Here is a 14,943-nt window from a genome sequence, read left to right as displayed (position 1 = left end):
GTGATTGTATTGCAAAATATGACAATTTGAAAAAACCCGGGATGATTAATTCCAGTAATTAATTTTCAGCATCGTTACTCCAGTCTTCAGTGTCACATGATCCTTCAGAAATAATTCTAATGCTGATTTACTGCTCAAAAAACATTTCTAATTATTATCGATGTTGGTAACAGCTAAAGATTTTTGTGAAAACTATAATGGATTTTCAAACATATATTCTTTATTCAAAAGAACAGGATATATTTGGAAGATTTACTTTTGCAAATAAACACCTCACTATATAAACTATAAATATAAGCTAACCACAGACTCTTTTTTATTTTCTGCTCAATTATACGATTGTATGATCTCTTTTTGCGTGATTCAGAATTTGAAAGGCTCAAATAAGCATCACTTCTCAGCAAGGCAAACTTAGATAAATTTGTTTATTAAAAAAAAAAAAAAAAAAAACGGAATTATAGTACACAGAATAGTTGCAATTTACATGCATCATCCAAATGTAACCATATCCAAACGCTTTCTATCACGCCCATCTGTCCTGTTCATGAAAAGGGTCATCAGTGACCCACAGTAAATCCAAAAATAAAGAACCCTGAAATACATCAACATTGCAGCAGTTTGTTAAAGTCATGTTTCAAGTAAATGCCCATCATGAGACTGAAAAAAAACCCCAGCTGTCCTGTCTCATGTGTGTGAGCGTTAAACTAACAGAGAACATGCGGTGTGACAGAAATCACACATGTATTTGAATATAAAGATTTGTGCAGTAGTCGCGGAAAGGGTGTTTTGCAGCTACGATTGAAATGGAAATAGTTGTTCATGTCCAAATGGGTGTAAAAACTGAATGCTTACGCCTGGGGGCCATGACACACTGAAAGCTTCCAAAGACAGCAAATATTGGTTTGTGAACAAAGATAAACACTTCACAACAGCAACTGACAAAGCAAAATGGACAGAAGTAATTTCCCAGGAGAAAAAAAACATTTGATTATTGTTGTTTGAAGTGATCAGTCATGGAATGAGGCATCTTTTCCAATAAAAGTCATTGACGGAACTCAACAAAGAAAGTATGATTTACCTCATATTGTCAGATTTGTACTAAATGGATACATCCTGTATAGGACTGACCGGCTGCTTCAAACAGCTTTGAGCGAGAAGGGTGACATCACTAGAGGCCGGATATTGTCCATCTTTGGCTGCAGCATCTCAGGTCAAAAGGGAAATTCACAGGATATAACTTTAAGTTACACAACTGAATGTTTGTGTATGTAGAGGGACAGCTTGCAGTGTGTGCATGAGTCATTCGTTTTATGGCGGAGGATAGAAAAGAAGAACTGAACTGCTAATGGTGATTTCTGTCTAAGCTAACACCCACAAGCTAACGCCCACATCAAACACTTTCAGTTTTCATTTTGCCTTAATGCACTGGCATGGCCGAGTCATACACATGAATATAACCTTGAGTTTTATAACTATATTGTATAAGGGAAAAGTAACAGAAAGCAGCAACTTTAGACAGGTTTGGATGTTGTTCATCCAAATGAAACGTGTGTGTGTGTGATCACACTCTCTATATATTCTAACTGGTCCCTTGTTCTAGGCTAGATGCCAGTTACTTGTCAATGAGCCCGGCCTCTTTCAGTTTGAAGTAGAAAAACTTCTCCAGTGTGTTGGCACACTTGCAGTACTCGCTGTCTGGAGGGTTGTACTCTCTGCAGTTCGTGATCACTCGCTGCAGGTCGGCGATAAAGAGCTTTTTAGTCACATAATATCGGTTCTTCAGACGCTCCGTCATGGTTTTCAAGTCTAAGGAAGAGAGGTTTATTCAACTGGATGCAATTTGATTTAGTTAAAACTATAGATGTTAACTGCATAATATTGTCTGTCCAGCTAGTCTGACTAATTCAATAGCGGCTTGAAATCTCGTTACTGCATATGCAGATCACACCAGTACCCACCAATGGGGAAACGGATGACCTCATAATAGTCAGGAGCTTCAGATTTCTTTACCGGCTCCATGAAAGGCCAGGAGTCTGGATGCGTCTGTTAACACACAAATGAGATGGTGAGGATGTAACAGAATATTGTGTTGTTAATGCGTTTAGATGAATGTGTGTGCGAGTGTGACAACAGGCCTCTTACTTTAATCTGTGCGAGAAGATTCTTTAACATGTTGTAAAGCAGATCGGGATCTTTCAGCTCTTTACTGCAGAGATCAAATAAGAGAGAATGATGGATACATGCAGGGAACAAAAATAATAGTACTTGTAACATTACTTGCGTTTGACCAGTCTCAGTTACTCGCTGGTGGTTGGTAACTTTACTAGGAACTGTAACGAGACCGGCTCATCTCATATACAACACACCAGGTATAAAATTTCACATTAAAACATACTCTTATAAGTAAACACAGTTTTCATTGCAATTAAAAATCCCCGTGTACACATTCACTACCATTAAAAAGTGTTTTTGAAAGAAGTTTCTTATGCTTACCAATTATTTGTTAAAAATACAGCAAGTTTCAGTGATATTGTAAAATATTAAATAAGTGTTTTTTATTTGAATATAATTTATAATGTAATTTATTCCTGTGATGGCAAAGCAGAATTTCAGCGTCATTACTCCAGTCTTCAGTGTCACATGATCCTTCAGAAATCATTCTTACATGATCATTTGCTGCTCAAGAAACATTTACTATTATTATCAATGTTGAAAATAGTTGTGCTGCTTAATATTTTTGTGGAAACAGTGATACATTTTTTTCAGGATTCTTTGATGAAGTGAAAGTTCAAAAGAACAGTATTTATTTGAAATCTAAATCTTTTGAAAAACATTATTAATGTCTTCTCTACTGTCACTTTTGATTAATTTAATGCATCCTTGCTGAATAAAAGTATAAATTCCCTCAATAAAATCTTACGGACCCTAAACGGGAGTGTGCACAACATGATATCACTGTAAAATCATCAATGAGATGTTTTAATACAGACACACAGATGGTCTCAGATTTCAGAATAAATATGCATAAATTCTCCTCTGACCTTTTCTCCTTGGCACTAGGCTTCCAACCAGTCTCTCCTTAAGAAGACAAAAAGGAGGGAGAGTGCATGTGTGAATGGAAGGATTTTGTGGGTGCATTAAAGCCACTACTGTGAGACGAGCACAAACTTACTGATGCCTGGTATACTCTCCACAGGAATCTGCCGCACACCCTCTTTAAAGCAGGTGAGACCAGGATACACTTTCCTGATCTGATTCTGTTTCCTCTCGATCAGTTTCTTGATTATCTATAGCAGACGACAACAAACCCATATGAGTGGAAGTCATTACACTGTAAGAAAGACTGTCTGAAATTGACAAACAGTTAAGAGACAAACGGTATAAGACAGGGTTCCTGCACACTTTTTAAAGTCAAATTTAAAGCTTTTTAAGACCTTAAGAAATCAAATTTAATACCGAACATTGGGGTGTGCAATATTGACAAAAATGTATCTCGATATTTCGTTTTGTTCAACGTTTTGTTACTTGATACTTTACGGATTGTGTTTTTGTGCTGGTGCATGGCAAGGCCTGTTGGACAGCTGACTCCCGAAGATATTCATATTTTCATATTCTACGCAGTGGTCAGTTCACAGCAGTGACAGAAATTAATATATTTATTAAAGGGCAACTTTTGCAACCTTAAATTGATTTTCCAGGGGGATTTTCACCTATATATGGATGGACATTTTTTTCTAAAATTATTTAGAGTTATGCATCACTTTGTCAAATACTAACATTCAATTATACTTATTTATACAATAATACATTATTATACCATGGTCTGGGTGAATACTCGATTCTGATTGGCTGCTGGGTGTCCGTTAAAAAGTGATAGAGGACACCTAGTAAAGTAGTTCTGGTGAAACTGCCTGTTTACCATTCGAAATGAATAAATAAATGCGCTGCCCACAACGGCTGTGAGTAACCATAGCAACAGGCAGTCACATGCTCTAGCTCTATCATCTAACGTTAGATATTATAGCCTAATACAACAATGAGCGACTTCGTGCTATTTCTTTTAACATTTATGGAGAATATGGCAACTTTGACGACTGGTATGCTGCTGAAGAAAGAAAAAATGTAAATAAAACGGAGGAAATTACACCGCTGCTGCGCTGCTCCATTGAACTCTATTGGTAACGACGTAACTTGCGACCATAGTTGGATAATGATGCTTTCGGGAAACGCACCCCTGAATGAGACCCTGTGGGAGTTTTACGCAGCTGTCCAGACAACCAAGGCAGGAGAAGGCTGAACGTTACAGCGTTTCAAGCCTGGAGCCTGAGGCAAATGACCCTCTCTTTGATCTGATTAATTTATTGCCCTCTATAACGTTAAGCGCAAATCGCTGGAGCTCAGAGCTAATTGTTTTTTTATTGTTGTTTGATTAATTGTTTTATGTGTAATAAAAAAAAAACTATGCCTACCTTTTGTGTTTCATGAAAAAAAAATACATTTGTGAACCTGAAGGGATACGAGCTAAGCGGACTATAAATATCTCCGGTTGCTAAATAAACAGTCAGGCAATGCAAGTTATTATTTGTAAAAACTAGATTTAGCCTAATTAAAATATAAACTAATGTTTTAAAAATGTTTTATTTGGCAAGTGACCATGGTATAAGCGGGTTAATGCCCTCCGAGGTGTCCATTGTCAGGTTTTAATGGACTTCGGCGGAGGCAACCGTCCTCCGCTGCGCGTCGGCCGGTTTACGCCTCGCCGTCGTCCATTAAAACCTGACAATGGACACCTCGTCGGGCATTAACCCTTACTTATTCAATAATTATACAGAACCACTGCTACCAGTCAAATTAAATCATTCAATCAAAATCAATCTTTACAATGCAGAGGAGACACAGAAGAGGCATCAGAAGTGGCATTAATATATTTACACTCCATTTACAATTGCATAAATAAAGCTATGAGAAAGTTGTTTTTTTCATCAATATTTAAATATGAAATGATTTCTAATTTTAACGTTTTAATTAAAGTATACTTTAAATTTGAAACAAAAACCGTCAGTAGGCGGTGGCAAGTCTGCATCCCAATTCGCATACTATCCGTCCTAAATAGTATTTCGAAAATAGAATTAGTACGTCCCAAATCATAGTATGTTGAAATGAGTGTTCTAAAGAGACCCGGATGGTCTACGATATCCGGTCAGAATCCGAAGTGCAGATATGTAAGGGGTCATATAATGGTACATGCACTTTTACAAGTTGATTGTACTGAAATGTGTGTTGGCAGTGCCTGTACACAACCATCATATAATGATAAAAACCTATCCAGTGTTTTTGTTTTAATCTCCTTATGTTTTCCCCTGCCTCAAATTGAGCCGTTTGTTTTTGTGACGTCAATAAAACGGACACCCCTCCCATGATTGTTGATTGACAGCAGCGTTTCAACAAAGACCGCACTGAGCAAGCTGTCATCATATGGCACTTTTCCACTGCATGGTACGGTACGGCTCGGCTCGCTATGGGTCACTTGTGGCGCTTTTCCACAGCATGGTACGGTACCGAACCGTACTGATCCGTAACAGCAGTGAAAAAAGATTCCCAAGCAGGGGGAAATGAGTGCACTCTCACCTCTTTCTGTCTCTTTATGATGTGTGAGAGTTCGGTGTAGGGTATTCTGGGATTGAGTTCGCACTCCATCAGCGTGGCTCCCTCGTAGTCTTTGATGTAACCAAGGTAGCGGCTCTTCGGTACTTTGATGTCTTTGGAGAAGCCCTACCGACAAATAGAGGGGTCAACAGATATAGTTGTGCAGTGGAAAAACAGGAAATTACAAGTGAGGCTGGTGGAGTCTGTACTGTCTGGAGCTGTACCTGTTTCTTGAAGTAGCCGATTGCATATTCGTCTGCATAAGTGAGAAAGTACAAAATGCTGTGCTTGATGTGGTACTCCTTAAGATGATTCATCAGGTGTGTGCCGTAGCCCTAAACATGAACACAAAAATATTATCAAGAAATCAAGTGAAAGACATCAGTTAAGCTCACAGCAAACGGACTATTTATTTAGCTTACAACATAAAGGGATAGTTCACCCCCCAAAAATTAAAACTGTCATCAAACACTTATCCTCATGTTGTTCCAAACCTGTAAGATTTTTGTTCATCGTTGGAACAAAAATTAAGATATTTTAAATGAAATCTGAGCGATTTATGTCCCTCCATTGACAGCTACACTACAAAAGTTCATAAAGAGATCGTAAGATCTGAGCGAAAATAAAGCGTTTGTGTCTTTTTCCGAAAATTTGGACTAAGCCGCTCAATTCATTTGGATTATTTTTTTTTTCTCTTAATGAACTTTATGAAGCGTTAAAGTGGTAATTGTGTGGCTGTCTATGGAGGGACAGACATCTCTCAGATTTCATCAAAAACATTTTCATTTGTGTTCCAAAAATAAACAAATGTCTATTCTCGAGACATTTCGACTCTATTCTCGAAATATTTAATTTAATCTCAAAATATAATTTTTTCTAATAAAGAGTATTGATACATTAATTAACCAAGATTCATTTTGCAAGAACTGCATGTTCTTCAATTTTAAAAAAGGGAAAAAGTAATATTGAGTTGAGGTGTTTAAGCATTTTAATTTAGAGTTCAATAATTTAATATATATTTACAATAATTTATTCATTTAAATTCTTAAATTAAAGAGACAGGTGGTCTCCCTGTCCCCCAGGTTGAGAGCCACTGGTTTAGAGTCACTGAGCCTCCATTGAGTGCGTCTCCGTACCTTGACCTGCTCGTTGGAGGTGACCGCACAGAAGACGATCTCTGTGAATCCCTGAGTGGGGAACATCCTGAAGCAAATCCCCCCAATCACACGGCCATCTTTAATTAGAGCCAAGGTCTTGTGCTTCCTGTGATCAAACAGAGGGAGCAGGATCAATAGAGGCTGAGGAAGCTTGCAAAACACAAAACCTGACCACAGCTAAAGATTTAGGTAAGTAGTGGGTTCTTTGGGAAAAGGAAGCAGTCACTGCAAACTTACGGGTCAAACACAAGACGTGTGATGTACTCTTTGGGCATGCGGGGAAGTTGATGGGAGAAAACATTTTGCAAGCCCACGAGCCACATTAGAATCTTCTTATTGGACTTCTGAGAGAGAGAGTTACCAATCACATGGAACTCAATGATGCCTCTCCTCTCCTCCAGACGAGCCGTCTCATCACGGGCTGCGTTTGCAGACAACAGACTAGTCTGGGAAACCAGAAAACAGAGTAGAAGATTAAATTTTACTATTTAACTGTAAACGCAAAACCGAAAATCCTCATGCTACATTATTAAGGCTATCATATGGGTGTGATAAATTCTGACCTCTGGCCCCAGCATGGCAGCAGGGTCTGTGATGGTTTTCATGACTTCATTGACCAGTTCCATTGGGATGTCACCCATCACTCGGATCCGCTTGGCGTCCTCCAGAGTCAGTGCCTCAGGAAGCTTACGTTTCTCTCCTGAGAGACAATGCATTACACACTGTTACGAGAGACTGACATAAGTTCTTAAGTCAACCGTAAGTGTTCTCAACTCTGACCCTTGAGACGCACTTCCCTGCAGAGTTTACCTCCAACCCTGATTAGCTTGTTCATGTGTTTGATTCGAGTCGGAACTGAACTCTACAGGAAAATGGACCTCGATTGCCAGAGTTGAAAACCCTGGTCTTCTGCAAATATGAGTGTATACTTAAAATTGTAATGCAAATGAACAGAGCACAGTACAGCGCAAAGTAAATGAATCTGCAACTTGATTTTGATCTTACCGGTTATTGGTTCAGAGGAAGCAATGTCCAAACCCGTAACACCTAGAGCAGAACCGCTGCTGCCCTTACTGAGAGGAGAGCCAGACACTGAGACGGGACTCAGTACTAAGATAATAAGAGAAGGGGTTTGAAGCAACAGTCTAAAAAAATCATGTCAAGCCAAGTCCCTATGGTGGCTAACGCACCAGCAGAAGCATTACAGTTTTCTGTCTTCACAAATTGTATTTTGTGCTGTGAGAATTGCTTTATGACTCCATAACAACTGTGCATTAATACAGAGTAGCATGCCAAATTGAATATTAAAACCAAGACCATTCAAAAGAGGCTGAGCTGGGACACAAATCTTGTCTCGATTATTGAATGTTTGGGGAATCAAACTATAAATTGCCAGACAATGGATAACACATTAATCTGAGACAACATTTTTTTAACAAGAACCTCTTAAAAGATAAAAACAATTTACTCTAGCCTTTATTGACATAGAATGCATTCTGGTGGCAGTCTACTTATCTTTATTTATTTTTTATGTTTTTAGTAATTAATATAGTTCAATTAACTAAAACCATAGGTTGTTGAAGTTAGCTTATTTTGAAACCATTATTAGGGTGATGTAGCCTAAAATTTGTGAATAAAGGTCATTATTGAATTTTTAAAATCAATTTAAATTTGAGAAAGCTGTTGTTACATGACGAACACGCACCTGTTTGATGCCCCAGTTGTGTCCCCTCTGAAGCTGGCATGGTGAAGTCTGCCTCCCAAATGGGGGAGTTTTCTCCATAGATTTCTTCTTCCAACATGGAAAGAAACCTAGCAAGCACACACACAAACATAATCAATTGGACTGTGTGAGAGTGCCGGTTTTAAAGCAGGTATTGATACAAAGGTCTTACTTGGGGAAGTGTGTGAGGATCAGAGTGCGTTTCTCTGGAGGGAGCTTGTCTTTCTCCACTCTGAACTTCTCCAGTAACTGCCTGCGGGTGACGGTGAAGATGGACTTCAGGAGACTGCGGCCGAACACCTGACAGGTCTCGTACCGAGGCAAGCTGTCGTTGCTCTGAGGAACGTGACAGTAACACAGCCACCTGAAACACACACACAAAAACTAATTCCCAAAATTGTAATTGTCTTGATTTATACACATAAAAAAATATAATGATGAATTTTTAAATGTTTTGAAAGAAATCTCACCAAGGCTGCATTTTGTATGATCAAAAATACAGTAAAAACTGAGAATTTAATTACATTTATTAATTAATTTACAGTAAATATTTGAATGCATTAAAAACAAAACATACAGAGCCCAAAACTTTTGAACGGTCTATAATGATTTAATAATTTATTTATTTTTTAAATAAAAATTATGCTTTCAAATCATGCTAACTGTATTACAAAATAAATGTATAAATAAATGCCTTATCTCAAATGAGTGAATCGATCACCTTTTCCTCTTTACAACTAATTATAGTGCAACTTTTAGCACCAGTTACAGCATTTATATGTATTAGTGATGTGTGACTTACAGTTATATCTGCAAACATTGCGGATAATCCGCGGGTCAGGTGGGCCAACTTAAAAAATAACATTACAATTGATTGTGTGTGGATAAGAGACAAATCATTAATGAATTGATTTTAATGAAGACACTGAACACTCATTTCAAAGTAAAACGCAACGAACGAGCGTCACTCTTTTTACTTTCATTTTAACCAACAATGTATATAGCCTCTCTCTTCAGGGAAAACCAATAAAGGAAAACATATACCCAGTGCCAGAGTTTTACTAAAATAGTTAGCCAGGACGAATTAAGTGCTAGTTATGTGATACGTAGCGGTGTGTGAAGCGCTGTATATGAAAAACTAATAAAGCCTATATCCAGCCTCTACTTGGGCAGAACGGATCTAATTTCTTGTTCGGGAAGTTGCAGTGACATTTCAATTTAAGTTTGAAGGGAGTAAAGCCTGTGTTTAGAAAATGCCAAATGACATTTTGCCAAAGAAGAACATTAAGGCTACTTTAAATAAATATTAATTTAAAAACAGGCTATTTTCATGTAATATGCTAGCATATAACGTGAGAATTTGAATAATTGTAATGTGACGATTGGGTGCGGATATCTAAATCAGAGAAAAGAATAGGTTTGGGTGGGTGGCGTGTGGATGATTTATTTTTTAGCAGTGGATTTGGGTGACATTAGAGCTGATCTGCTGATATAACCTAGAAACAAATGTTACACATGTTAACTCAAACACACACACACACACACACACACACACACACACACACACACACACACACACACACACACACCTAGTATAATCAACTTTGTATGCGGCTGCATCCTCTTTCTGAGCCCTCTGACGGAACTGTGATGGAGTCTCCAGCTTCCAGTAATTCAGACAGAGCAGAAACATCTTACTGAGCTCATACATGGTCTGCCTCTCCTTAGGCGCCAAATGACTGAACTTATACTGAACAAAGTTCAACACCCCCTGAGACAGAGAGAGAGATCTTGAGTGCAGAACTGTGCATCAAATGAAAAAAAAAAAACTTTTTCATGGAATGTGACTGGCAGAAAGCTTTGCTTGTGACACACACTTTCTCATATACAACATACATACTTGTTCTATGTTGGGTTTTTCAAAGGGAGGGCTACCGAGAGAGCCTTCCACCAAAGGCTTCCCCATCTGCAGGATACACTTCCTCAGCAACTAAGAAAAGAAACAAACATCCAACAAACAACATTTAAAAATGTGAAATATTCACCTGACAAATGAACACATTTTTTAAAAAGGCTTCTCAACATGTTAGGAACTCATCTGGAGCATGCCTGCACTTTCAAAAAATGAAGGAAGCAGATCTCAATTGCCCAGTTACCTTGAACAAATAAAAGTAGACTTGCTTGGTGTCCGTGTCTTCTTCTTTATGAACAGACATGAAGAGATTCTCCACATCCACCACCATCCCTAACAACCGGTCAATCTCCTCCTCAGACACATTCTCCAGGTGAGACACATGCTCTGCTAAAAATCAACAGATAAGAGAATGTGAACACCACCTGAAGTAATAATAATAACAAGCGTTATATGATGTAAATACACAGTTAACATATACTGGCATGTATAACCACAAAGGCATGACATATACTTCATAAATCCATGTAGGTAGATACTTGCTACTTTACATTTCAGAGCCACTTTAATATTGTTTTGCGTATTTATTAAACAGACTTTGTCCATGGATTACACCTTGCAGCATCTGAAACTTTTAGATATCAGTCTATGTAAGTAAGCTATGGAATACAGCAATCGGGTTCCAGAAATAAATAAAAAAAACAGACATATTTTATTGTTAATTAATGGTATATTAGTTTCAGAATAACGTGCTGGGTAGTAACGGATTACCTGTAATCTGGATAAAATAATCGGATTCAAAAGTAGGTACTTGTAATTAGATCATGGTGCAATAGGATCCCGGCAGACAAGCAATGATTATGTCAAAGATCAAATGTGAATAAGAAATAACACATTTATTAAGTAAAAATTATGTTTTGGTCTAATATGAAAAGGTCAAACAGACTTATCAATTGTGTCATAGTTGATGTGACGGCTAGGTCAGAGTGACTAGTCAAATGTCAAAGATAGAGGAAAATAGATGTAGGTGTTGATGTTTTGACACCTTTAAAACCATTAAGTGTTATCTCATGTCTGCAGAAATGCAAATAGACACATTTTGATACAAAGGTTTTCTCGTATTTGAGGCGTGGTTTACGAATGCCCAGAGCCGTATTATTGGGTGCTACAAATGTCTATCAAATGCGCCTGTACGTAGCTCATAGCCAATCGTTTCAATAATCCCAGATGTGTGTAGAGCGACAGAAAATTAGACGAAGAAGACGCCGTATCTAAGGCGCTCTGTATCCCAGAGCCTGTATCAAAAGTTAACCAAGATGGATCCATAGATATAAACAAACTACTTCTGTTTGTCGCATGTACGTCGTCATCGTCTTGCCGCTCCCTCCCCGTTCTGTGATTGGTTCCCTATCTCAGGTGAAAATTTGATTCATGATGTCCAGGCTGCCAAGCAGCGTGAATAAAATTGCGCTGCGGCAAGGCAGCATGGGGAAACCCAGACTACATTTGACCACTCAATTTAGAGAAATCATTTTACTTTTGTAGCGTTACAAATTTATATAAATGTTAATTTAGTTTCCAATACTGTAGAATATCAACTGAAGAAGTTTATTAGTGTGGATTTAGTAACTAAGGTAAATTATGTCACAAACCTGCCTGTTCCTTTCTGTCCAGATATCTCTATTTTAAGTTAAATTGATCAGAGCACTGCGCTCGGATGAGGGAACTAAATAATACTTTTGTGTTCATTTGTACATCCGAAAACTGATCAACTGCCACGCTTCGCTCGTTTGCAAGCCATTATATCTCTTGAGGTAAAACTCAAAATCACGTTCGCGCATTCGTACTTCCTAGCTCATTTTCTGATGGGCAAGCCAAATTCTCTGGGTGGGCAAAGCAGAGGAAGGGGAGGTTACCTTTCTTCCATATGACATCATACAGGGGAGATTCAAGATCAGCCTGTCTGAGCTTTCATTTTCTCAAAGGCAGAAAAAGATAGCCAAAGCTCAGTTTACACTGATTGAAATTTCTAGCCACTGCGGACCATATACAGGCAAGGAAAACTCATATTAGTGTTATAAAAAAAAAAAACAGAATGCGAAAATTTCATGTCAGTGAATTTAAACTCCTTTTAAGAGATCCCTATTCAAAAAATGCTTACGGAACCAAGACCACTTAAAAAGCGGCTGGGCATTGTTGCACTCTATTATGCAACACAAGCCTATTTGGATGATGGGTCTGATATTAGTGTGCTGTAATAGAACCACCATAGAGGCACTAATCTTACCCAAAGAGTGTCCACAGCTTCGGCAAGCCTCGGTCAGACTGGCTGCCTGCTGCTGGAGCTCCATACGAGCAGCTGTTGGTGGATTGGGGTTTTTCCAACCATTACATTTACAAGCATCATTCGCCTATGATTAGAGAACACAACTGTGATTTAAAAAAACTGTCAATGAAGACAGTAAACATCAGGTTAAATTAGAGGTTGATGAGGTGGATATTGTCAAAACATTCATAATGATAAGTATGCAGTGGTAACAGTGATAAAATGGTAACACATAATAAAATGTGATATACTAAAGCGCACCTAATGTAATGCGCATGTTATAAAAACATACAATAATGCATTCAATTATCCACCATATTTTGGCAGCATTTCTGCACTAATTCTGCATATTAGGAAGGAGTCATTATCCAAGGAAGGAGGTTTTCAAAGTCTTGTGTTTCTATTTTCTAGCCTTGAATCGTCTGCAGTCCTTTATTATTTGTATTCTTCCCAGGGAACATATGTGACTAACTAGTTTGCAGACTGTTAGAGTGGCACTGACACATGAAAGGCCCGGGCACTCGCTCTATTGTTATGAGCCAAGCTCTCGGTTACCTTGCAGGAGGAAAACACTCCGAGTTTCTCAAGCTTTTTAGCCCGCGGAAACGAGCGGACTTGGGCTTTCTTCTGGCTGGACCATTGCTGTTGACTCAGGCCTGGTCGGGCCGGGTCGCTGCTTCCGGCTCCGGGGTTTGGGTTGGACCCTGCCGAGCCGCTGGACTGAGCTTGCTGAAGCCGGGGCTGCGCGGAGGTCTGTGCCGCCGGGTCCGCCATATCAGCAGCCTCGCTTCCCCTCCTAGAATCGCCGCACACACTTCCACCCTGTGCTGTTTCAATAAAGTTTTGTGATAGTTTTCGTCGATACGCTGTCTGACCACTGCATTGCGCGTGCGCAAAATGGGGAATGCTAGGAGATGTAGTTTTACAATCAGTACTACAGAATAAAACGATACGATGCTTTCCACTGGGGGGCATTAAACACTTGAGCTATTTATTTACAGTCTTTACAGCTACCTATTATTGTACTATATCACTTTTAAAGCGGAGAAAATAAGCGTATTTATTAAATTGTTTAGGACTGGCCCGTTGCATAGCCACTAAATTAAGTCTAAACTAGAAATTAGTTAGGGCATTTGCCCTTTTTACGTAAATGACTTATTACCCGTCTTAAAGAAAACAAAATAGATAACTAAATTGTAAGACTAATCCAAGCAGTAAATGCAACCGTCCACGGGTCTGGTTGAGTTTTACAGACAGGGCTTAGATTTTAGAGGCCTTAGTTCAATTGGGGCATTTAAGTAGCTTTTATAAACATGGTTTAGAAAAATCATTATTGGTGTCCATCTTGAGACAAAAAACTATTTTAGCAAAATGCACTTTAATATGTTTCAAAACTAGAGAGCTTAATACATTAGCTGACTGATTTTTTTTTTTTTTTAGAAAAATAACAAAAGGTAAATAGATGTACACTTACGATGATTTCGGTTCAGTTATTATTTACTGCTCTAGGCCTTACAAACAAAAAAAATTGGTTCATTTCATTCATTTAGATCAAATATCATTGATAAAAAGGAAACTCATGTGTATTTAACTATTAGCTAGATTTAAGTCTCATGATGAGCCTTAAAGGGGCACAATATTTTTTTCTCCCCACTAAGAAGTTGCACACCCAAATAAATGCAGTAATTTTGTAACTGACACATAAAATCAAACCACCCAGATGAGAACAAGACTTCAATCATATCTGCAACATTATAAAAATTGTCTATAATGTACATGGAGAGGGTTTCAGTAATCTAATCTCAGTAATTAGATATATAATTAATTAAATCTCAGTAACCACCCTGTTATTAAACACTTTCAATCATGGATTAACTCAATCATGATTGATTGTAAAGTGACTTCCTACAATAGCATCAGTGGCTCGAAACTACTGCATTTAGTGTCAAGTTCAAAAAGACTGCCAGCACAACACAGAGTAAACCTCTATCCATGATGCTCCCTCCACAGGAGCAAAGAAATGCATATTCGAGAATCATAATGAAATAGAGCACCTTTTAAATTAATTTAGTAATGGTGAATAATTAAGGACAAGGTCTCTGTTCCCAACCTTATTTGTAGGTAGGAATAAGAAAACACCTCCAACTCACCACCTACGTTTAGAAATAACAACACTACA

General features: G+C 38.2%; 1 protein-coding gene across 1 annotated transcript; it reads right to left on the bottom strand.

The window, feature by feature from the left end:
* Positions 1-411: 411 nt before the first annotated feature.
* Positions 412-13,616, bottom strand: kat2a (K(lysine) acetyltransferase 2A). Its single transcript, XM_039687130.2, has 18 exons — positions 13,320-13,616; positions 12,726-12,849; positions 10,683-10,828; positions 10,427-10,516; positions 10,116-10,297; positions 8,699-8,890; positions 8,509-8,615; positions 7,809-7,913; positions 7,367-7,503; positions 7,041-7,249; positions 6,783-6,909; positions 5,871-5,981; positions 5,629-5,772; positions 3,173-3,287; positions 3,042-3,078; positions 2,143-2,206; positions 1,959-2,043; positions 412-1,806 (listed from the first exon to the last, which is right to left on the bottom strand). Exons 1-18 carry the CDS (start codon positions 13,536-13,538, stop codon positions 1,613-1,615), a joined length of 2,388 nt encoding a protein of 795 aa, XP_039543064.2. The 5' UTR covers positions 13,539-13,616; the 3' UTR covers positions 412-1,612.
* Between the last annotated feature and the right edge of the window lie 1,327 nt (positions 13,617-14,943).

This window comes from Pimephales promelas, chromosome 3 (genome assembly GCF_988280905.1).
Source record: "Pimephales promelas chromosome 3, fPimPro1.hap1.1, whole genome shotgun sequence".
NCBI lineage: Eukaryota > Metazoa > Chordata > Actinopteri > Cypriniformes > Leuciscidae > Pimephales > Pimephales promelas.
Note: the sequence above shows the minus strand (reverse complement) of the source record. Positions and strands in the feature narration are given on the sequence as shown.